The sequence below is a fragment of the Podarcis melisellensis genome, assembly GCF_964234715.1.
Source record: "Podarcis melisellensis genome assembly, chromosome: Z".
NCBI classification, from domain to species: Eukaryota; Metazoa; Chordata; class Lepidosauria; order Squamata; family Lacertidae; genus Podarcis; species Podarcis melisellensis.
In genome coordinates, this window is record NC_138547.1 from 20,681,984 (window position 1) to 20,706,586 (window position 24,603).

Below are 24,603 nucleotides of genomic sequence, written 5' to 3' on the forward strand. Positions count from 1 at the left end.
ACAACCAATCTTCTATACGTACAATATGACTAATTTAATAAGGCCTAACTACTATTATGATTGGACACGGGTGGCGTTGTGGGTTAAACCACAGAGGCTAGGGCTTGCCGAACAGAAGGTTGGCGGTTCGAATCCCCGTGATGGGGTGAGCTCCTGTTGCTCAGTCCCTGCTTCTGCCAACCTAGCAGTTTGAAAGCATGTCAAAGTGCAGGTAGATAAATAGGTACCGCTCTGGCGGGAAGGTAAACGGCGTTTCCGTGCGTTGCTCTGGTTCACCAAAAGTGGCTTAGTCATGCTGACCACATGACCCAGAAGCTGTATGCCGGCTTCCTTGGCCAATAAAGTCTGCGACTGGACCTAATGGTCAGGGGTCCCTTTACTATTATGATTATACTGAGCATGAATAGTCCCAATATTTGTGCGTTATTGATGGTCGGTCTGTGCATCCATTCATGCTTATTGGACTTTTCCAGGATTCAGTACACATGAGAGTTTTGCATTTTTTCCCCTTTTTGCGTAATAAAAATTAAAATAAAATTTAAAAACCTGAGCTGGAGCTGCGCTTTAAATATCACCTCTACTGGACAACCTGCCTGCAGATCCCAGATGCCTGTAGTGCTGGTGCATCTCAGCTTGGGAGATACGGTCAAAGTTGTAGATTTGGCAACAATTTTCATGCTGATTAAATCGTTTCATTTGCAGCTTGGCAGTGGAAAATAGCTTTCAGCCAGGCAACTTTCTACATCTGGTTTTCATTAGAGTGGAACATTAATCCCTTTATGCTTTAAAAGCATCACACAACGGGCACAGCCTCTGATTTGCTAAATAGCATTTGAAGAGGTGGCTGGTGGAAAAAGTGGACTAATGGGGCACTTACAGCAAACATGCCTTGAAAAGCAGCCTCTGATGACTCACCTCCCTGCCGAAACAGGGACTGGAGAGCAATCTGCCACCAGAGCCTTTGCAGGGCAGAAGGGAAGGAAGAAGTTCCATTCATATTGGGACCCGTGTCTGAAGCCCCAGAGGTTTTGGGTGCAGGGCACCCATAATTTAGGGAATTAGTAAAAGCTAGAATTAATCAAGGTTTGATTTACTGTACCAAACACTGCTGGGTTAAGTTTTCCCCCACAAGGAGCCAGCCCAGCTTGACATAGCTTGCCAGGGATAAGCCATTAAGAAACAAAGGCTGAAATGGCCAGTCATTAACCCATCAATAGAAGAAATCAACAAGACAGAAGAACTCTGCCTTGCACAGAGAGGGAGGTTGCCAAGGTTACAGAGAGCAATGATGTCAGCGGAAGGGGAAGCCGCATTTGGCAAGGGTTTATGGGAAGAAGGGGGTTGCAGGAGCCATGTGGACTGACTGGAGCAGGCTGTTACAAAGAGACACAGAGGTCTAATGATGTGCACCTGCAGGAAGTATGCCCCTCTTGAGATGTGCATGCTCTGGAATTCTCCACAGTAGGCTTGAATGCATATATGTGTCAATAAAAACACATATCTTAAAGACAATACAGTCTCTGGAACGCCCTGAAATCTTGTCACCGTGAGGCAGAGATTGTGGGTGGCACATGACAATATTAACCAGTATACTTTATTTATGCCCCCTCCTAAGAACACAAAGAAATACTATGTAAAAGAGACTGCTTTCCTTCCTTCCTTCCGACCATGTCCCAATATGGGAAAGTTTAAATTTTAGGGTTTTTTGAGTTCTTAAATGTGATACTTTGCAAGCATTGTAATAATACTGTGCATTTATCATAGTGTATGGTTTCTTTTATATTGCAGCCTACTTTGAGAGACAAATGTTGATGCTGCCGCCTGGAAACAAATAACACGGAACCCAGAGCAACTGGGGGAGGCTGTTTTTAATGAGACACCGGGCAATGGTGAGTCAAGGTAAGCTTTGGGGCGGGGCGCGCTGGGGGCATGGAAAGGAGATTCCTTCCTATTTACAGTACAGTGGAAAGCTTTGAGGAACATTCTGCTTTACTATTAACTCGGCTGCAGGCTCACATATCTCCCCCCCCCTTAGGGCTGGCCCATGCATGAGACAAAGGGAGGCGACCACCTCAGGCGGCAGGATCTACAGGGGCACCTGGTCCTGCCTCTAAGGAATACAATGTCCCCTGCTGCCGCTGCACTGCCAGCAATGGCTGTGGTGCACTCCTTGGAGGCTGGATCTGCCAGTGTGATTCAGCATGGGCCCCTTCCCCCACCACGCCATGCTTTGATTCACACTTCAGCCAAAAGGTAAGGTTGATTTGATTCCCTGCCTTGTTCCCAATGTTTATCTTTATTCCTCCATTATTCCCGATGTAGATCTTCACTCCCCGCTTGTTCCCTGGTGGGAGGGCGCCATTTCGTGGTTCACCTCAGGTGCCCGCATGTATTGCGCTGGCTCTGCCTGCCTTGAATGCAGAAGGCATTCAGTTCCCTTTTGGTAGGTCTGGGAGAGACTCCTGCTTGAAACTCTGGAGAGCCGCTGCCCATCAGTATCGACAATACTGGTAGATAGATCAGTGTAAGGCAGATTCCTGTGTAGCTATGGACCACCAACTGGCACCAGGTGCAAAACAGTGGCCCTGCTGTGTGGGTATACACACCAGAAACCTAAGGAGCACATGCACAGCCCAGGAAATTTGTGACTAGTGCCAGAACTAAGTTCTCAAGTCATTTAACACAGACAGACACCCACTTCTCTCCCTTTCTGAGTCCATGTTCACACCATACATTTGAAGCATTATTATGCCACTTTAAACTGTCATGGTTGCCACCAAAGAATCCTAGGAAGTGAAGTTTGTTAAGGGTGCCTAGAGACTCCTCCCCTATTCCTCTCACAGAGCTACAATTCCCAGAGTCCCCTGAGGAGAGGGATTATTAAAGCACTCTGGGAACTGCAGTTCTAGGAGGGGAATGGGGGAGTTTTCTAACCACACTCAGCACCCTTATCATACTGCAGTGCCCTGAATTCACTGGGGGGAAGCCATAGCTGTTTAAAATTGCAGCTTAGTTCTTTATCCTGTGCCTGTGGTGTTGACTCATTAATTGTGCACTTGAAGTGGATTTATGCTGAACCCTCCACACACCTACCCGCTTTGTTTATTCATTTAGATCATTTCTAGATGGTGGATGGAGCATCCTCAAACTGCCCGTAGCTAAATGAGACTTTGCTTCTATTGATGCAGCCTAGAATTGCATGCGGGTGGCGCTGTGGATGCGGGTGGCGCTGTGGGTTAAACCACAGAGCCTAGGGCTTGCCGATCAGAAGGTCGGTGGTGCGCTGCTCTGGTTCGCCAGAAGTGGCTTAGTCATGCTGGCCACATGACCCAGAAGCTGTACGCCGGCTCCCTCGGCCGATAAAGCGAGATGACCGCCGCAACCCCAGAGTTGGCCACGACTGGACCTAATGATCAGGGGTCCCTTTACCTTTCCCTAGAATTGCATTAGCTTTTTTTGGCTGGTGCACCACACTGCTGGCCCATGTGAAGCTTGAGGACTGCTAAGACTCCTAGATCCTTTTCACATGGACCGCTACAAAAGCCTGCCATCCCACATCCTATATTTGTGCATCTGGTTATTCCTGCCTCAGTACGGAACCTGACATTTGTCTCTATTGAGATTCATTTTGTTCATTGTGGCTCAGTTTCCAGTCTGCTAAGGTCAGCCCCCAGGAAATTACCTAGGATTTTAAAACAAGCAACCTTTCTCTAGTCTAAAGGAAAAGAAAACATGCTAATTGCCTCCCACTCTCTTTAATGCTTTTGCCCATCTTGCCTCTCTTTTCTTCCTTTGATAACACAAGCAACAGCTCTAAAAACAGGACAGCTCCCTCTCTCCTCTCCCAAACACACTCACTTCAATGGAAAACACACACACAATAAGTTATATTGGGGGGGGAGGAATCCTGGTGTTCTTTTGTTTTGTGTTTTGTTTTGCATTTTGTGTCTTGGTAGTGCTGCAAGCTTAAACCCACCCTGCCTGATTTTTGGAGGAAGTAATTATTTTGGGCATTCAGTTTTGGAAAAATTTCCACCCATTTTTGTCAACACTATTGGTCTGTTTATTTCCTATCGGTCTGTTTATTTCCTACAAAGGTTTTAAAGAGGAAGGTTGTTGCAGGATTGAAAATGTACATGAAGTAGACCCTCGGTGGAAGGACCATAGTTCAGTGCTAAAGCAACTGCTTTGCAAGCAGAAGGTCACAGGTTCCGTTCCCAATGGCCTCTCCAGGTAGGGCTGGGACAGAACCCTGCTTGGAACCCTGCAAAGAGCTTCTGCTGGTCAGTGTAGACAATACTGAGCTAGAGGAACCCAGTGATCTGACTCAATATAAGGCAGCACCCTATGTTCCTATGCTTCCTATCTTCTAACTCCTTCCCCACCACCCAGCACTGCTTTCAGAGACATCCCATGCGCCATCTCTTTGTTTTGCTTCTCACCTCCACAACAGCCCATGGAATTCTGCCCCACTTCCTCCCAGCAAACCTTTAGATTTCAAAAAGGACATTTTTTCTTGTGACATCAGGCCCCCCATCATCTATGCAACCTGCTAATTATCCTGTTTCTTTCCACTCCTCAGAGCAGGGGTGGGGGCAGAGGAGCAGTTCTCTTGCATTCATATCCCAATATACCATATCTCTTGCATCCATATCTAAACACAACTGTTTATTAGTTTATAATATTCACTCTGGTACCCCAGCTACAACAGTATTCTTTGTGTAGGGATGCCATTTGCAACCACCAAAATTCAGGGGATATGGCATCCAAATGAACACACCATGTAGTTAGAGTGGACAGCTCCTACCCTAGACTCCTAATACCCTAGTGTGCACCCTCCTGTTTACTCTGTCTGGCACCCAGTGTGCTCCCAGCTCTGGCTTGGGAAGCAGTGTACACATAGCATTAGCCACAACCCATATCTAACCTGTTATTTCTTCTGAAATCCTGTATTTTGATTTGTTTTCTCCCAAACCAGCTTCAATCAGAATTAAGAAATATAATGACCTAGCTGCATTTTAAGCTGGTGATGTTTGCACAACCTAGCCCTTTGTGTGTGTGAGAGAGAGAGAGAGAGAGGGAGGGAGGGAGTGTCATGAAGTGCAACTGATTGACAATAAATTCATGGGAATGTGTATGTGTGTACTGCTTCACTCATTGCATTATTAACTCCTGCGGAAGGTGATAGACTCCCCTTCCTTGGAGATTTTTAAGCAGAGGCTGGATGGCCATTTATCATGGATGCTTCAGCTGAGATTCCTTGAGGTCCCTTCCAACTCTACAGTTCTGTGATTCTATGTGGTAATGCATATGGGCCTAGTTAGGCGTGTGTGTGTGTGTGTGTTTAAGGGTTAGGTGATGTCAACTGATGACTCATAAAGGCAAGAGTTAAACAGAATACCTATGCTCATAGACCCTAGAAAAAATATTGAGCTCAGAATTTCATGCTACACAAGCGGTGGGAATACGCCTAAAAACAGCATCCCATGCTAAGTTCTCTCCCCTTGTCCCATAACTTACACGACATAACAAGACTGCACCATTCCACCACCAGGATGCCTCTGGGATGGATGATAGTGAAAGCATTTGCACTGAGATCAATGCTTCTCTCTAGGTGTAAAGACGTCTGAAGCCGTTTAACCCACGAACTAGAAATTTAACTTTTAGCATTGCCAGCTGTTTCTAATAACAACACCCAGTTTGTATATAAATAAATAGCACCCCAGGCAGCTCCACAGAACTACTGGCAGCTGACTGTAACGTTCCCCTTAAGGGAAACGTTAAGTGGAAAAGGTCTTGTTTGTTGGCATACAATTCACAGGAAAGAGCCTTATTTAAAACATGCTGCATTCATTCTTTTAAAGCAGGAGACAGTCAATAGTATTTTAAGTTGGCTAAAAGTCGGGTTAGGAGAGGCATCATTTTCTATGTTGTACAGATATACTTCCTTCCCATTACTGACTGGCACACGTGCTCAAAGAGGTTTGGCAGGTTTTTGAATCCATGCAAAACCTTTTTAGAGCAGAGGTGAAAGAAGGATGGATATCCACATATCAGAAGCAGACACCGCTCTTTAAAACCACCTTCCACCTCTAGGGTGGCGGAAGCTGTTGTCTCGCTTCGAACTTAGAGCAGACTCTTCCAAAAGGTTGTGTGTCAAGACACAGGGTTTTTGCAGAAAGGGGATGTAAATGGATATTGCAAAAGGGTCATCGGCAACCGACTTGAAAAACAACCAACCAACACACTGGATTTTCTCCAGAAAGGGTAAATCCACATTAAATGAAAAAGTACAGGCCAGTATTTTGGTGCTAATAACATCATGTGTGGATTCTGCAAAAAGGCACTTCAGTTGTTGTTGCTGCTGCTGCTGAATCCAGTTTATTAAAATTGCAAAGCTTTGATCAACTTAATGTCACAGTCCCTATAAACTTTTTTCAACCGAGAAGCATGGCATGACTGCTTATGGTGGCAGCTGGACAGGTTTGAGGCATGTCTATTTTGTGTGTTGCCCTTTGAGAAACCACAATGACCCCAATGGAATTAATAGGTATAACAGGAGCAGATATATTGGAAGCCAGAAGTGCCTCCCAACCACCCCTTTTTTTTGCACTCCTCGTTAAATAAATCAAACTGGGTCCCAGCCTGTCTAGTGCCAGGGCATGGAGATTCAGAGCATAGCAAAACTCAAGTACCGTATTTTTCGGCCTAGCTTCCCCCGACCCCAGCCCTCAGAACGGGAGCCAGAGCGATGCCGAAGCCGCGCCGGGCTCCGGAGGGTTGCGTGGAGCTGCGCCAAGCCTGGGAGTGCAGGCAGCTCTGTGCAACCCTCGGGAGCCCGGCACGGCTTCGTGCCGGGCTCCCGAGGGTTGTGCGGAGCTTCCTGAAGCCTGGAGAGTGAGAGGGGTCGGTGCACACCGACCCCTCTCGCTCTCCAGGCTTCAGCGAAAGCCTGTATTTGCCCCATAGGACGCACACACATTTCCCCTTCATTTTTGGAGGGGAAAAAGTGCGTCCTATGGGGCGAAAAATACGGTACCTTGAAATAAAACACTGTAATTTGCCATGCATTGTGCCAGAGCAGATAGCCTTTGAGCATACTTACAGTGCCCTGCCAGGTATGTAGTTGTAAAGTTTCCTGCATGATGCAAGGGAAGGAAACCACTGGACACACAGAGTGCTAACATAAACACAGTGATATTAGTCTTCCGGTTTATCAATAAACTTATGGGGGTCAAGAGATTCAAAAAAGGTGTTGAGCGTTGAAAGGAGAGGGTGCAAAGGAACAAGCATACAATTTAGGGAAAGAGGATACACCTTCTGTAGGTACAAATGGCAGTAATTAAAAAAAATTCCCTGGTGGTCTAGTGGTTAGGATTCGACGCTCTTACCGCCACAGTCCGGGTTCAATTCCTGGTCAGGAAACATGTTTTGCAAGATCCTGCCTTAAAAATGATTTGGGTGCAGGTTTTGCCCAAATATATAAATGGCAATGATTTAACAATTACTCGTGCTACCTGCATAGGCTGCAGGTAAGCACACTTGCAAAGCAATGGTTACAAAAACGCCTTTACAAAATAACAAACTGGGTGTGTATACACCACCTTGTGTGTGTATACTGGTGTGTGTATACACCACCTGAAGGAGAAAAGGGAGCAAGATGGAAGGCACCTTTGAGATGTGTGTCAGTACACAAGAGTTATGTGCTCACTGGTAAACCTTAAAAACCACCAAAATATATTATCACCACAAAATGGGGAGAGAGGAGAGAGATGCGAAGGAACTGAAAGCAGTGCTCTTTACAGAATTTGGAAATGGGAAGTGGGGCAGGAAGGAAAGATAAAAACTTTCTAAGGCACAGCTCCACTTCAGAAGCAAAATCTTCAGGTAAAGTTGGAACTCCAAAATCTGGGAACAAATTCATGCACTGAAGGGAGTGGACTAGAAAACCATTTGGTCTCTTCCAACTCTACTCATCTATGAAATTCAGATGCAGAATTTTGGAAGCACCCCCCCCCCCGCCCTTCGGTAAGCCAATCACCCTTGACTTCCCATTTGCAACTTGGCATTAATAATACTGGTGTACTTTACAGGGTTGTTGTAAGATGACGGGATAATGTTAAGTGCTTTGGACATCTGAAAGCTACAGGCAAGTGCCAAGTAATGGCATTATTAAGAAGGAATTTGGGCAGGTACAGACATGAGAAAAGCCACACCCTGCTCTCTTCCTTTCCCTCTGGCTAGTTTGCATATGCACCTTGACAAAGGATTGCCAACTGACTGGGAAAAACTGGATTGCCCAGGTCTTGATAATCACTTGCCACCTGCTAATTTCTGTACAATGAATTGCTGTTGAAAAGCACTGGAGCAGAATGAAGAACTTAAGAAGTGCCTGTTGGATCAGGCCAACGGGCCATCTAGTCTTCCATATATCCAACAAATACAGACACCCAGGGCCCTTCTCCATGGTAGTGTGAAATTTGGCTTTCGGAATGGTTTTAAGTACTCTGCTTACCTGGTTTAAGGAGAGTATACTGCACTGTTTGTTTTGCTTTGTATTTCTATCTCTATTATTGTGTTGATTTTTTTTTTTTGCTTTGATAACACTAATACTACTAATAAGGACTAATTTTTATCTATTCCTACATTCAGTTTCCTTGGATGTCCACAAGTTTTTGAGTTATGAGACAGGTAGGAAAACTTTTCTCTAACCAATTTTCACTATGCCTTGCATGATTTTGTAAACTTCTAGCCTGTCACCTCTTAAGTTCCCTCTGCTGTTCGGCTGCACACTTGGCCCAACCATTAGACCTGTGAATTTAGCAAACAAGTGGCAAATTGCAGGTATGTCTGGGCCTGAGACCAATCTGTAAAGAGATTCCCTATCCTTGCCCTAAAACTTCCAAGACCTCTTGGAGATCAGGCCTGCTTTATCTGCTACAACTGATTCAATGATCTAGCTGTAAAAGATGCAGGACCTAGCAGTTCCATGTGAAGGGGAGGCACAGATAAGACAACTGCAAGCTCAGCCTGAAGCAGCCTGGACATAAAAACGATGGGAAATTGCAGTCAAACATAACTACGCATGAGTGCTAGTTAGTGTGTGAAGGGGTTAAGACAATAGAGCTGGATTCCATCACTCAGCTAAGTGATGCCCCCTCTTCTCAAATGAGAGAGGAAGTGAAGCCTTTTCTTTCTCTTCACATGTTAATGGCCAAAGAAGACGTGTCTAAGCAGACCTAAGCAGGCTCCAAGCTTAGAGCATGTGTTTGAAGCAACCTTTCTGTATATTCTATCCAAGAGTATTCTGCCTGAGTTTTCCTTGCTGCTGTCTGGATACATGAATGAATCTGACCTTTAGAACGTTTTGTAAGTAACACATTTGAAACTTACTTCAGTGTTATGACCAGTTCAGTGCTAAGAGGGGTAGGAAAGAGGGAAGCTCTGGATACAGCTAAGTGGTATAAAAGGGTACAGTAACCTATATCCCCACATTATAATGCTGCTTTTGTGAGTTCAAAATCTGCTATTGGGGAATTTCTTCTGCTGGAGGGTGAGTTTAGCCTCACATTTTGAATCTAAGCACCCAGCTGATTCTCTTGCTATTCACCCTACACACATGGATAACAGGGATTCATGTTTCCTTCCCACAGAAGCTGTGTAGGATTGATGTGCTTTTAACTTTACTGTTATTCCTTTCAGGAGGAGGAGGAGGGAATTTCTTTCATCCAAGTTGGTGTTCTTCAGCTTTCCTGTCCCCAGGTGTTGTTGGCCTAATACTCCCATCATTCCCAGCCTCCTCAGCCAGGGATGGTGGGAGTTGCAGTCCAACTAGGGACCCAAGACTGAAAGGACTGTTCTAAAGTGTTAGGCATTTGCTGCATCCTAAATGTCCTAAATGAGGGATGCGGGTGGCACTGTGGGGTTAAACCACAGAGCCTAGGACTTGCCGAGCAGAAGGTCGGTGGTTCGAATCCCCACAACGGGGTGAGCTCCCCTTGCTTGGTCCCTGCTCCTGCCAACTTAGTAGTTCGAAAGCACGAAGTGCAAGAAGATAAATAGGTACTGCTCCGGCAGGAAGGTAAACGGTGTTTCCGTGTGCTGCTCCGGTTCGCCAGAAGTGGCTTAGTGATGCTGGCCACATGACCCAGAAGCTGTACACCGGCTCCCTCGGCCTATAGAGTGAGATGAGCGCCGCAACCCCAGAGTTGGCCACGACTGGACCTAATGGTCAGGGGTCCCTTTACCTTTACCTTAAATGTCTGAGAGGAAACCACCCACATGCCCACCATGGCAAAGTTCTCCTGAAGGTGGTTGGCCCTGTGTCTGGACAGAGCAACTCCAGACATTAGTCCACTTTCACACCATCAAATTCCCTTGCACTAAGAAAATGCAGGGTAAAGCAGATCAATCTGGCTTTCCATGCACTGGGAATGTTTTGTATGCAGGGGCATCCAATGGTTTGAATCCCCTTCCCCAGATGTGCCACAGCTCAGATAAAAACTGACCCAGTGGACACATGCAGTATACTCCCATTGTTTGTTTGGGAAGTGTTGTAAACATAGCCACAGTCCACACCTATCCTGTATCTGTCACGCTGTTTCTTACGAAATACTGCATTTTGTTTGATGTGTGTTGCCCACCCCCGCCCAGCTTCTGAATTAATAAAAAGAACAGCCTAGCTGCGTTTGAAGCTGGTTCTACATTCCTGCCATGTTAGAGCCAAAATAATTTTTTTTTAAAAAAAAGTTTACCAGCACCGATTTTTTAAAAAGAAATAAAGGAAGGACTCTGAGCACGTGCAGTTTTGCATTTTGAAGTCACTGAGATCACAGCACCATCATGACTAAAGGAACAAAATGGGACATGCTTCCTTATGCTTTCAATACATTTCTTTGGGACTAATAATCAGCATTTTGTTGTAGAAAAGAAGACCCGTGTGGTTTCCAATTAGAAATGATAAAATGAGCACCGATAACCATGCACACGGCCAGGTATCTGCCCCGTGGCTATAAAACGTTTTAAAGAAAAGATAAGTGGAAAGGAAGGATGCTACAGTGGTAAGTATCAGCCTGGTGTCTTCAACTCCCAGGCATACCCACACCAGTAGGACTGCCGTATGCCTGGATTTTCTTGGACATTACCATGATTTCAGAGGCGGAATGAATGTCCGGGAGGAATTTCCTAAAGGTGGTGCTTTGTTTTGGATCTTAGGCAAGTAAAAAACAACAACTGAACAACAAAAACCTCAACAATTTTGGGGTTTCCCTAAAAAAAAGCTCAGCAACCATGTGTGCTGCATCACCTGCCATGCTCATTTTGGGGGCCCAGGGCTGCAGAGCCCTGGACGTCTGTCCTTTGATCCAGTCCTACATACACCATAGCCATAGGGCACAGGCCCATTCTTCTTGACGCTGCGTTTTTCTGTGTTTTTACTCCAGCTGTTTGACAACAGAGGTGGTGCCACTAGCCTCCTTTGCTTGCTGCCCTCCACCCCCCCACCCCCTGCAACTGCAACTTGTCTCCTTGAAATGATGTTACATTTCCTGACACCAGGGGTGCATTCAGATGCAGGAAATATTGTGGTAGTTTTCTAACATTCCTTTCATGCTGCAGTACTCTAACTGTTGTGTTATGGAAGTGCTGCTTTTTTACTGATCTGCTGGCATGTGGTGATAAATTTCATTCACATCAGTGGGTGTGGTGTGGCACAACACTGCACTACATTACTGGGCAACGCCCCCACCCCTATTTCTGCACATACTTGCTTCTGTTTCCCCATGATTCCCCCCCATGAAAGCAGCAGGAAAGGACTGCATGCCAGATTAGAGCCTGACATTTTATCACATTACCCTTCACCATTTTCTCGGTCAATGAGGTTGCAAATATCACCCCCCCCAAAGCAATTAATATAGAAATCAGTCCTAAACTACCACTATATTCTGCTAGGTTTCCAGAATCATCAGGGATGGTGGGAGTTGGGAGTCAAACAACATTTGGCTCTAAAGTTTTACATACACTGTTTATTAAATCTCAGGTCTTTGTTGATCAGTCTCTTAATGATCCACCTTGCAATGTAGTTTGGTCTTGTAATATACCAAGCTCCTTCTTTTTCTTAAGCCATTAAGAAGTCATTCTGAAAATCCATGAGCAGAGCCACACACACTCAGGACCTTCTCCCTATCGAACTACTTACCAAAGTAACATGATAGGGAGAAGGCAAGATGCAGCCAGCAATCATAGGCTTGCGCTGAAACTGACCAGTTGCAGCCTAGATGCAACAGGTAGTAGGAGAGAATGAATCATTTTGTGCTTTTTATATTGTAACCTTAGGTTATGAACTAGTCTGAGATCTATAGATAAAGGGTAGTATACAAATTTAAATAATTTGGAAATAAACATAAGTGAAATGGCATAGACTGCTGTGTGAATGCAGCCCATGTCACTCCATGGATATTCCGGGGGTTGGCAGGGAAACGGCAGCTGCAAGGCAGGGGAAAGTGGCCCAGGAGATATGGTGCTATTTAGTCAGGCATTCACATGGCATAGCTTCCGTAGTGTGCCACAGATGCGCCTCTTTACTCTTTGATACATGAGATATCTTTCATAGGGGCCCATCCTATTCTTCTGATTGCAAATAAAATAAATATTTGACACCACCCACAAGCAACCATTTACCAAAAGGAAAGGAGTGCAGGGTGTTATTGTTACACAGCTTAGGCCCAAGCTATTTGAAATACGTTATTCCCTTATAGGAACCTGCCTGGGTTCCCTTCCCTCAGTCCCGCCATCCTCACAGGCACACTTCATGGGGGCCCAGGACCTGAGAGACTTCTCGGTGATGGCTGCTCCTAGACAACTTTGGAACTCCCTCCCTAGAGAAGTTAGACTGGCCCGCTCCTTGCTGGCCTTCTGCTGGCAGGTGAAGAACTTCTTTTGAGAACTGGCTGCTTTTAATGAAAGGGCTGTCGCCATGCTGGTTTTATGGTAATTATCTGTATGTTTCTAATAAGATTGTGTATGTGTATATAGTTTTAATTCTATCAATGTTTACTTGTTTTTTGATTACAGTGGTACCTCAGGTTAAGTACTTAATTCGTTCTGGAGGTCCGTACTTAACCTGAAACTGTTCTTAACCTGAAGCACCACTTTAGCTAGTGGGAACTCCTGCTGCTGCCGCGCCGCTGGAGCACGATTTCTGTTCTTATCCTGAAGCAAAGTTCTTAACCTGAAGCACTATTTCTGGGTTAGCGGAGTGTGTAACCTGAAGCGTATGTAACCCAAGGTACCACTGTATTGTTTCCCCCCTATTTTTAGTGGTTCTTGTTTTTATCTGTTAGTCACCCTGAACCATGTCAGGGCAAAGGGTGGGGTCTAAATAAATGACTATGATAACATTCGCCCCACCATGCTGAATTCCACACCTTTCTGAAAAATCACCAAAATGACCCCCCACCTGAGACTGGGCTGCAAAAATGAAGGAAGAGAGATGGGGATTTTGTAACTACCCTAGTGTAAATCCTACTGGGTGGGGGGACGGGACGGGACGGACCTTTCATATCCGCACTGGTATGCAGGAATGGACTCGAAGGGAGCAATAATATTCAGAGTAAGGATCATAGAATTGTAGAGTTGGAAGGGACCCTGAGGATCATCTAGTCCAACCCTCTGCAATGCAGGAATATGCAGCTGTCCCATACAGAGATCGAACCTGCAACCTTGGTGTTATCAGCATCGTGCTCTAACCAACTGAGCTATCCAAGCTAACACCAAGCTATTTAGAAGTAGCTCCCCTTTCACACAAGGCTTAAACATTTCTGAATCTTCTCACTTTGGCACAACAAGAAAAGAAGGGAGGGCAGCCAACCTTGTGCTGTGGACAGACTGGGGGCACCTGGGGAAAGGAGAAAACCCCAAGTGGGCAGCACTGTGTATCCACTGACCAGTGTGGTTCCCAAACTTTTTCGGACCACTATCCCCTGGTTCCCTGAAATCATCACCAGAGCCCCCTACCCTGTCAAAGCATTATTTAGAATAGGGCTTTGCATGACCCACTAAGGAGGATGCTAACACAGTAAAATTCAGAAGAGTAACAATTAATTGCTCCCTTATTCAAAAAATAAACCTGTGTAAAAATAAGCATGTGCTCTGTAGCTTAGAAAAAAAATATAAATGGCAAAGAATATTGCATAAAAGTCTTTTTTACATATTCTTACTAACAAAAACATAAGGGTGAAGCAAATTTGCAGCACAAAATATTAATATACAACAACTTACCAAATATGCAAAAACCTTCACCTGAATGGGGATGGAGTGTCCTAGTCTGACACTCTGACCACTGCACCACTCTGGCTAGTAAGACTAAAGAAATAAATGCCTGCAGCTGGAAGAGCTGGAGAGTGACAAGGACAGTCACTTGGAAGGGAAATGTCTTTGCATGGTAGTGTATGGCAGTGGTCCCCAAAGTGGGTGGTACCGCCCCCTGGAGGACAGTGGGAGGACCTACAGGAGAGCTAAGAGTCAAGGGGGCAGTGGGGGGGGGAGTTGGAGATGAGCCCCTCTGAGAGCATTTATTACTTATTTACAATATACCAAGTTGGATTCTGGCACAAAACACCTTCCTCACTTTGTATTAAGGTTTTGCTGCTCATATAAATTTCAAATCTATTTCCTTTGGTCACATTTGTTTGTATTGACGATTCTGAGTTGTTACAAGGTAGCCAATTATTGGTGAGCTATTGATTTTCTTATAAATTAGTTACCATACATCTGTGGTAGGTGACACTCCATCCCCATTCAGCTACAATGCTCACTGGGTGACCAGGGTTGTTGACATACAGTGGCTATGGACAGTCATGTATGCCACATATTATTATTATTATTATTATTATTATTATTATTATTATTATTATAAAACACACACGTCTATTCAAAAGTTACACTTCAGTTTTGTCCACTGCCATAATCCTACAGAAAAATTACTTCAATCCTCAATCCCTCATCACTGTCATGTTGGCTCACCAAATACCCTCAATAGGGACCCAATTACTGATCTGGTATACTAGACATTTTTCAATCAATATATCACTTCCACAGACACCTCTGTAATGATTATGGCATTAAAATATCCCATTCCCAATAAAAGAGAAAAAGGGAGATTAAATTGTGTCAAAGGTATCTTTTTGGAGATGCCCTTGATTATACACCAGTGATATGTGAGGCATTCTGATAGAGCAATGTTCCAGGTGTTATTAACCCCAACCACTATTGGTATATTAGAGGTTTCCTTCCATATTGGGCAATAACTAGCCTAGCTTCAGGAAGGAAATTAATTCTTTAGATTTAAGAGTAGAATTTGGGGTCAGATCCAGTGATACGCCAGGCAAGTGCCCAAATTAGAGGAGACATAGATTGTTTAGTGATTTTGGAGGTCAGATAAAAGGCTTTCCCCAAAAAGGCATGAACCACAGTACACTCCCACACAAAAATAGGAACCTTGTTCTCCACAACCTTGGGGGCTGGTCATGACCTCTCAGTCTAACCCACCTCACAATATTGTTGTGGGGATTTAAATGATGAGGAAGACCACGTATGCCACCTTGAGCTCCTCAGAGGAAAGGTGAGGTATTTTATAGCATCTAAAGTAGCATCAGGTAATGGGATAATTTCTCCTGCAAGTATACCTGTTGTTCCACACCACCACCACCTGTACAGCATTCAGTTCTATAACATTAGCAGACAAAACAGCATCACAACAGTATAACAACAGTATAAAAAACAGCAGCCTTGGTTGACAGAAATTCACCTCACCATGAAATTCGGCCACCTCTACAAGTGGAGGGCAGCAGCTGGCGTAGGTCTACCTAAACTTTGCAGGGCTCATGCTTCAAGCATCAAGTAAGCTGGTCTGGAGCAACTGAGCACCTTCTTTGCCAGGCATTTCCTACCCAGTGGGTATAAGCTGCCCACTTACTCATCACTCCAGGAGAGGAAATGCATCACCCTGTGCTAATTTATATTTATACTGCAAATGATTACTATAATTTAAACAGAAATGCATATATCCATCTCTGCTTAGTCTGCTGCCAAGGTCCTAACTGTTGGTGTACAACTTGCTCTCGCTTCTTAGGGTTTTCTGCTGTTAAACCGGACAGCTCATCAAATACAGTACTCTCTTCTGGGAATGTAGGACACATGGCCACCCTAAGTAGACGTCCCCTTGAAACATTTGAATGAAGAATTCAAGTAGAATAAAGTCATGGTCTTAACCATCCAGATTAGCAAAAAACTCCCAACAGCTTTACACGAAATGCCTCTTTATGCTTTGCAATTTTCAGGTGTCTACTTAAACAGAAGAAAGGAAGAAGAGCTCTTCTGGATCAGACAAGTGGCCCATCTAGTGTAGCATCCAGTGGCCAACCAGATGCCTGTGGGAAACCAGCAAGCAGCACCTGAACACAAGAGCCCACTCCCCTCCTGTAGTCTCCAGCAACTGGTATTCAGAAGAATTACTGCTTCTGACCAGAGCATAGCCACCATGTAGCTACTGATAGTCTTAGGCAGTCTTCAGAATGCGAACTGTCAGTGTGACTGACAGGTGCTTTAAAATATGCATATTGGACAGTTACACTCTTCCAGGAGTAGAGAACTGGCTGTGGGTTGGATATAAATCTGGGTTTATATTGCCCAGGGAATGTGTGAAATGGCCCTGAAATGTCAAGCCATGAATCAGTCTGTGATTATATTATTCAGTCTTGGTAAACCACAAACATATTTATGGAATTCTGCCTAATGGGTGTGCTGAGCAAATATTGTCTAACGGATAAGAGCCTGCTGGATTGGACCAATGGCCCATCTAGTCCAGCGTTCTGTTCTCACAGGGGCCTACCAGATGCCCCAGTGGGATGCTCAAGGGCAACTTTTGCCCCTGCAGTTTCCAGCAACTGGTATTCAGAAGCACTGCAAAGTGGTAGACCTGTCTGTTTTAGCATGTGCATGATATATGGCATGCACAAGAACAGCACACAGAGAACCGTTGTATAAGCATGTACTCTGCGCACAGAGATGTGTTGGCTGCCGAGAGGAAAGTGTGTTGGACAGGTCTAGTGGTTACACACTGTCTAGCTAAGCACGGAAAGTTTATCCCGGCGCGGGGAAATACGTATGGTCGGAGGAAGCAGCTGCGGGTTCAGCAGATTCTGCGGTACGATCAAGTAAAAGAAAATAAGCCAGGATTCAAGAGCGGCTCATCAGGAGAAGCTGGCGGAGAAATGAGCACACGAGCAATAAATAGAAGGGAAGGGGAAGAAAAACAAATTGGAAAAAGTGAAACGTCCAGGAAGGAATGTGGGGACGAGCCGTTCCAGCCCGGACAGAGAGGTAACTTCTCAAAACACATGGAACAGCCAGCACAGCTGTACCTCTTGACACAGACTCTGCACCTTCAGCCTCCTTTCACACCATTCAAGTACTTGCCTTGCTCCACTCCTGGGTGGGAGGACAGGCTCCCAAATTCTGCTCACTCTGCCCCTGTGGTGACAAGCTGGCTTTCTGCTGGGGAGTCATCCTGAGGAGGACCGGTGGTCAGCCAGGGCTGCTGCTGCTGCTGCTGCTGTTACTGCAGGCACATTCACCCACCATCAGCAGAAGGCTGGAGAAGCCCTGCCGTGGTCCAGATGGACTCTGTATATCCTTGGGCAAAGCTGCTGACGCGCTTGGACGTCCAGGCCCAGAGCTAGGGGCTGAGCGACTGGAGCAAGTTAGCATTGCCTGCCTGCTTTTCCTCATCAGCCAAGAGAGGAAAAGGAGGGGGGGGGAGTTTGCACAAACCAAGTAGCTCCTCCTCGTGCTGCCTAAATATGGACATTTGCTCGTATGCTGTGCTCCATCCTGGAAGCAGTAACTGCTAAGCAGCTGCCTTCACGGGATGAAGTGAGCATTAAGAGAGAGCTGGAAGGAGGCAGAAACAGTCACCCTAGCAGGACCATCCTTGTGATGAAGGCTTCCAGGCGCTGAAATGAACAATGTCAGGGAGATCCAGACTCGGGAGCAATGCCATATTTTTAGGAGGGCCAAGGAAGACCCAGGAGGTGCCAAGAAGGATTACGAAGGGTACTGGAGTCCCTGCACCATTTTGTGATGATTTGGCTTTTATATATATATATATATATAAAACCTTTTAAAATTACCCTGCTAGGCCCTGTCCTGCTTAAAAGCAGTATTGCTGGAACTCCCCGCCTATTGATACCCAGCAGGCACCTTGACTGTATTCTTTTTGGCACCTGTTGAAAACACTTTTTGTTTAGACAAGCCTACCCAGATGGGGTCCCTTTACCTTCACCTTTTTACCCAGATGTTTAGAAAGCTGATGTGAGTTTCAACCTGTTTTCAGTCTATCGTTATTTTAATTTTTGAATCATAGAATGGTAGAGTAGGAAGAGATCTTGAGGGTCATCTGGTCCAAATTTTCTTAACGTTTTTCGAGCTGTGGCCCCCTTCTGAACTTTTTTCCTTCCTGTGCCCCCCCTTCCTACCTGTACAAAGGTAGTTATTAAGAAAGGTAGTTTTGTTTGTAAATGGAACATGCTTAACTTACAATTTTTATAATTTATAGAAAAGACAATTACATAAAAACTTATACTTTTAAGTATTTCTCTACCTTGTTCTTGAGGACCAGAAGCAAGCTTTTTTTATATCCGGTTCTATCTCTGTTAGGGATAACCGAAGATCATCTCTGTCCATTGAGGCAATTCTGCATTAAGCCGAGCAAATAATTCATACTACTGAAACCTGATTCTACCAAAGTTGGAAATGCCATGAAAAACAATTTTGCTTTATCCCAAAGTGGGAGGAAGAAGGAAATGGAAGCAATGTTGCCGTAGGGGGTGTGTGGTGATCCATCCACTGGAAACTATGGTCACTTCTCGGTTCACTCTATAGTGTTACCTCGGGTTAAGAACTTATTTCGTTCCTGAGGTCCGTTCTTAACCTGAAACTGTTCTTAACCTGAAGCACCACTTTAGCTAATGGGTCCTCCCGCTGCTGTTACTGAGCTGCTGTTCTCATCCTGAAGCAAAGTTCTTAACCCAAGGTACTATTTCTGGGTTAGCGGAGTCTGTAACCTGAAGCGTATGTAACCTGAAGCGTATGTAACCTGAGGTACCACTGTATTTGCTTTACTTCTCTGTCTGTTTGTGTTTTCTTTCTTCTTTTCTTGGCCACGTCTCTGTTTTCTTCACTTCTCACTTCCCTCTGTGGCCCCCTGGTCTCGTGCTGTGGCTCCCCAGTTATGCAATTTTCACCTGTGCCCCCCTTGGAATACCCTGGGGGCTCCCAGGTGACCCCTCCCCACACCCCAGTTGAGAAACACTGATTTGGCCAACCCCCTGCAACGCACACCAGACCCTGCTTAGCTTTGCAAATATGCTAGCAATTTTATTGCTGCACCACTAGGAGGAGGAAAGTATTAAAACTATTGTTGCTTATTCTCCTTATCGATTATTTTAGACAGCAGTCTTTAGACACCTGTGAGGGCTTTCATTTTTTAAAAAAACAACAACCCAGCAGTGTATAAATTTTACAACATAAATAAATAAAAAACCTTATCAGTTTGAAATTAAATTGGATCATGAGCATTGGATCAGGAGTCAAACTGCACCTTTGCCATGTGGCTTGAGGCTTGCCTTTTTCAGCCTTGGTTTCCCATCTGCAACATAATGATACTGTCCTGCCTTACACGGTTGTTGTTACATGACATGTTTTGTTTATTCTAAATGACTATGTAAAACCTGAACAAGAAGGAGGGAAAACAGGCTATGCCCACAGAGCTGCTCTCTCACCTCTACTAGCAAGCATTATAATTATTAGTTAGGTGTTTGTGCCACCATTCCTTAATGAGTCCAGGGCAGAGTCCAAGGCCTTCGCTTCCTCATGAACTGCTGCCCTCATGTGGTGAGCCACATAAATGCAGCAGCTCAGTAAGGAATGGTCCAGATCTGGGCTTGACTGCCCACCCAGGTTAGCCATTGGCTTTCCCTGGGCCCTAAGGGCTTGCAGATGATTTTTGCTTGAGTAATGAGGTCCAGCCGGGTTCCAAGGTGGCATGGGCTCCCTTGCTTGCTGAGCCTGACTCCTGGTTGTCCTTACTTATGTCATAAAATTGATACATTCTTTGATTAAGGGAATTGGGTATATTTAGCCTGGATATGAGGGACACAGGGTGGCGCTGTGGTCTAAACCACAGAGCCTAGGGCTTGCCAATCACAAGGTTGGCGGTTCGAATCCCCGCGACGGGATGAGCTGCTGTTGCTCGGTCCTAGCACCTGCCAACCTACCAGTTTGAATGCACGCCACAGTGCAAGTAGATAAATAGGTACCGCTCCGGCGGGAGGGTAAAGAGCGTTTCCGTGCGCTGCTCTGGTTTGCCAGAAGCGGTTTAGTCATGCTGGCCACATGACCCAGAAGCTGTACACCGGCTCCCTCAGCCAATAAAGCAAGATGAGCGCCGCAACCCCAGAGTTGGTCACGACTGGACCTAATGGTCAGGGGTCCCTTTACCCTTTACCTTTACCTAGCCTGGATATAAGGACACTGAGAGGAGATATGATAGCCATCTTCAAATATCTGAAGGGCTGTCACATGGAAGATGGAGCAAGCCTGTTTACTCCTGCTCCAGAGGGTAGGACTCAAACCAATGGCTTCAAGTTACAAGAAAGGAGGTTCTGACTAAACAGGAAGAACTTTTTGACAGTAAGAGCTGTTTGACAGTGGAACAGACTTCCTTGGAAGGTGGTGAACTCTCCTTCGTTGGAGGTTTTTTTAGCTGAGGTTGGAATGGCCACCTGTCGTGGGTGCTGTAGTTATTCTTTTGCCCCCAAGTGCTCAGAAAAATCCTGTCAAAATTTTCAGTCATTTGAAAACTAGGAAGTTAAATAAAACAATTAGCACCAGGGAGTACCTTTCATGCAGTTAACGAGTAAATTTTGCGAAATTACAAGGAACATGTATTTTGTATGTTACTTTTAAAATACAACAAAACTAAAACAAGTTTTCTTGGATTTGCTGAAAACCTTTTCGGCACTTCTTTCTCAAATTCCTCCTTTTTTCCCAATGCAGTTTTTTCTGTGCATACTCAGTAACCAAAGCCCATTGAGACGCACCCCTGTCATTGTTGTCACTAGCCATGTCTTTACTTTCTGCAAGGCACTGAATGACAGCTCTATGGTACAAGTGGTGCGCATGGCTGAGCACATGGGGGGAAGCTGCCCCTCCCTGACTCCTTAGACATACCCATGGCTGAGCAAGAGAGATGAGCAGAGGCTTTTTGTGGTAGGGCAAAAGATTTCCACTTACTTTACTAGGTCTGCTATCTTCAGCCTTCTTAAATGCTCTTTGCTGAGTCTCTTCTCCTTCCACATGGTCTATCATAGTCCAGCTTTGGAGTTGAAGTTTGGGGCAGCATCGAAAGCACTCACTTAACGGAGGTTCTGCCCCCTACTCCCCCCAGCAGAAGCCTGCCCCACGTAATGAAATCACGTATTTCTACCCATGATTTCTCCCCAAAACCCCTCTAACAAAAATCCTATGCCTGTGGGCAGCTGCCCTGCCCCCCTGCCTACACCCATGAGTGGATCCTCAGAGTTTACAAGACTTATGGGCTCATCCTCCTCTCACCTGACTCCAAGCTGTTTGATATCCAGGAATCACTACCTGGCAAAGAAGGATTCCCATTTCCCACTGAAGCTGCTGGGATGTGGATAAAGCCTTGAAGATTGTCAAAAATCCCCCCAGGTTCAAGAGGTTTGCAAAGCCACAAGTGCTCGCTTTCCCTCATCCTTCCTGCCAACACCCCCCCCCCGTCGACCCCCCTCCCCGCGATTGCTTTCACCGCTGCACATTTCAGGCATTAGGAAAGCAACCTGGTCTTCATTAAAGGAACGAAGTCTCCTCCAGCAACTTCAGCCAAGTCGTTCCCTGACAGTATACTTTCCAGATAAACTCAAGATGTGAAAGCAGAATTGGATGGGGGCAGAGGAAAATAATAAATCTTACCACTGATAAAGAATAAGCACGGGGGGGGGGGGAGGCAGCAAGAAGACCAGAAAAAAACCTACCGTAGCACAAGTGTTATATGGAAGCAAAAAAGTTGGTTGTCCCAACTCCCTGCTTCTCTCCCTCCTTAAAAGAGTCTCCACTTGTTCTCAGACTGGTTTAACCACCAGTCCCTCTTCCCGGAGAACTTTGGGGACTGAAGCTCTGGGAACTGAGAGGAATAGCACTCTAACAACTCTCAGAAGCATTTATATACCATCCACCATCCTATTTAGGATTTCAGAGGCATGAACAGCTAATTATATCCCAGTACAAGCACAAGAATAAAACTAATAAAAATCCTTAATACAAATAAAATTACAATATGATAAATTTCCCTAAATGGTGGTTGCCTTTGCCGACAGACCATTCTTTACAAAGTTCATTGTTTGCAAACAGTGGTGGGTTCAAACCCCCACGGGGGAAGCAGATAATTAGGAGTGCAGTTCCTGACTGGGAAATCCACAGCAATATTTCCTGATTTAAATCCCCTTTTCATACAGTGAGAGAAGAAGCAAGGTTTTAAGGTGGACATACCTTGAGGCGCAGCATTCTGGATAGTGGGTTCCTATAGGAGCTGCTCTGTGAAGAATCTGCTTCCAGTTCTTTGGATCTGTCTGGCTCCCTCAGGGGGCTCTTTGGTGTATATCTGTAAGCAAAGAAAGCACACCTCTCAGTAATTTGGATATTAATCTTAATAATCTGGATTGCTGGTGTTCAAGGGTTTTTGCAAAATGCTGTCCTTGAAAAGATTTCTCACAAACTAAAAGCACCTAAAGGGTAGAGCTTGAATGACACTCCCCCCCCCCCAATATAGGGTATGGTTTTATTTTTTACACAAATACTGAGGTAAATGGTCACTCAGGGCTCATCCATACTTAAGCGTGTTCCATGCCTAGAAACCACACTTCTGGCAGATTCCCCCTTGCCTTGTTCCTTTCCTAGGGAAAACCTTCTCTTTAACTTTAATCTTGAGTGCTAAAGGTTGGGTTTTCCCCGGGGAAAGTGACAGTATTTGTGCCACCAGTATATGCTAATTCCTTTCTCAAATTTAAGGCTATATACAACCTTTATTCTCAATAACAATGGCACTTACAAGTGGATAATACTTTAATAAATATTTATTATTCCTAAAAGGGAATTGCTTTGAAACTGCTCTAGATCCTTTTATTTTTGTCCTTCCAGGCTGAGAAGCTATACAGATTGATTTTTTAAATCTTTGTTTTCTTACATTTTGTTATGTTTGCACTTTTAAACAATTCAATTTTTTTTTAAAGAAAGAAAGAAAACACATACTGCAACTGGGGCTGCTTCCTAAAGCTTAGGCTTCAAATCTCAAACCGGGGTGATGAAAGTGTTGCAGGGGAACTAAATGGGCACCTTGGAACTTTAAGACATCACATCGGCAAAGACAGATGTGGGGACTGCTGAGCTAGGAATCCCAATGTTCTGGTGGGGTGTTAGGCAGCATCCCCCAGCCATATCTGGCACAGGTTTAATCCCTAGCACGGCACTGGCAGCTGCAAGTATCGCATGTAAGTATCTCAATCAAGTATCTCATCTTATGTAAATATGTGGGGCAGGGAGGAAGGAGGGAGACGGAGGATAAAGCATTCTCTTTAGTTGAGTGCAGAAGTGACATTCAAACCCAGGTCTTTGTGGCTCATTAAGGCTCACAGTCTGATCCCCCCGATTCCACAAAGTATCTTTTTGTAGATCCTTTTTCTTTTCCCTGACCGATAAGATTGGACTCTGTTTTAAATTGTTTGAATTACCCCAAAAGTATTCTTTTATTGGTTTCAACATGCTTTCATACTTACTGTTTTGCTGATCTTCTGCTGTATTTCTGCTTTAATGATATTGTTTATTGCTTTTACCTTGTACACTGAAAAATCTAAGCAGCTTATAAAATCATTTAAAATAAAATACATGGATGAAAGTTCACATTGAAGGATCAACACCTTACTAGACCCAGCAGGCAAATTTCAACTAAAGCATAACTTTTCAAAACCTAGAGATCCTAATAAATTTATCAGGGATGGGTAGGGGTGGGAATTCTCAGTGATAGCATTAGTTTTTAGTTTTTTTACAGCTATGTAGGTGAGACAGGCACAAGACAGGCACAAAAAAATCGGCAACTCAAGTAGACAAGAAGGAGCCAAATGTTTTCCCCCACTTACTGTGTCTCCAGCTGGTCCTGCCTTGATTTCTCCTCTGCCTCCTTATCCTGATTGGTCTCTACCCTCCCTCCCTGCTTCCCCATAAGAACTACCTCTTTCCCCTCAGCCACTATTTACTTTTGTGACATCTGCCTGCCAACTTCTATGGGTTTCATCTATTCATTAATATCCTTTCACACATCACATTTGTGCACACCCATTAGCCTCAACCACAGTCAAAACCTCTCTCTCACACAAGCATATACCAAGCAATATCTGTGAAGAACTTCAACAGACTTATTCCCTCATCTTTCTCTATCCATTCACAAATGTTCCCAGTCTCCAACCCACAAGT

At 44.9% G+C, this 24,603-nt stretch overlaps 1 protein-coding gene and 1 long non-coding RNA gene across 10 annotated transcripts in view; one reads left to right on the forward strand and one right to left on the reverse strand.

Annotated features, from left to right (window-relative positions):
- Positions 1 to 18,159, forward strand: part of LOC309362320 — a 48,702-nt gene extending 30,543 nt beyond the window's left edge. Inside the window, exons 1-5 of one of the 5 annotated variants that reach the window (XR_014164902.1) lie at positions 548 to 1,419; positions 1,789 to 1,899; positions 8,653 to 8,691; positions 9,221 to 13,271; positions 16,338 to 18,159. This is a non-coding gene — a long non-coding RNA (uncharacterized lncRNA). Of the gene's footprint in view, positions 1 to 547; positions 1,420 to 1,788; positions 1,900 to 8,652; positions 8,692 to 9,220; positions 14,272 to 16,337 lie in introns of those variants that run through there. The other 4 variants (XR_014164903.1, XR_014164904.1, XR_014164905.1 and 1 more) reach the window with 4 other exon arrangements.
- LOC309362231 (rho GTPase-activating protein 20-like) overlaps positions 1 to 24,603 on the reverse strand; it is a 95,377-nt gene that overhangs the window by 70,474 nt on the left and 300 nt on the right. For 2 of the 5 annotated variants that reach the window (XM_081897776.1, XM_081897775.1), the window contains exon 2: positions 22,627 to 22,738. In XM_081897776.1, coding sequence (XP_081753902.1) covers positions 22,627 to 22,738 — 112 coding nt within the window. Of the gene's footprint in view, positions 1 to 17,475; positions 18,890 to 21,672; positions 22,036 to 22,626; positions 22,739 to 24,603 lie in introns of those variants that run through there. The other 3 variants (XM_081897778.1, XM_081897777.1, XM_081897780.1) reach the window with 2 other exon arrangements.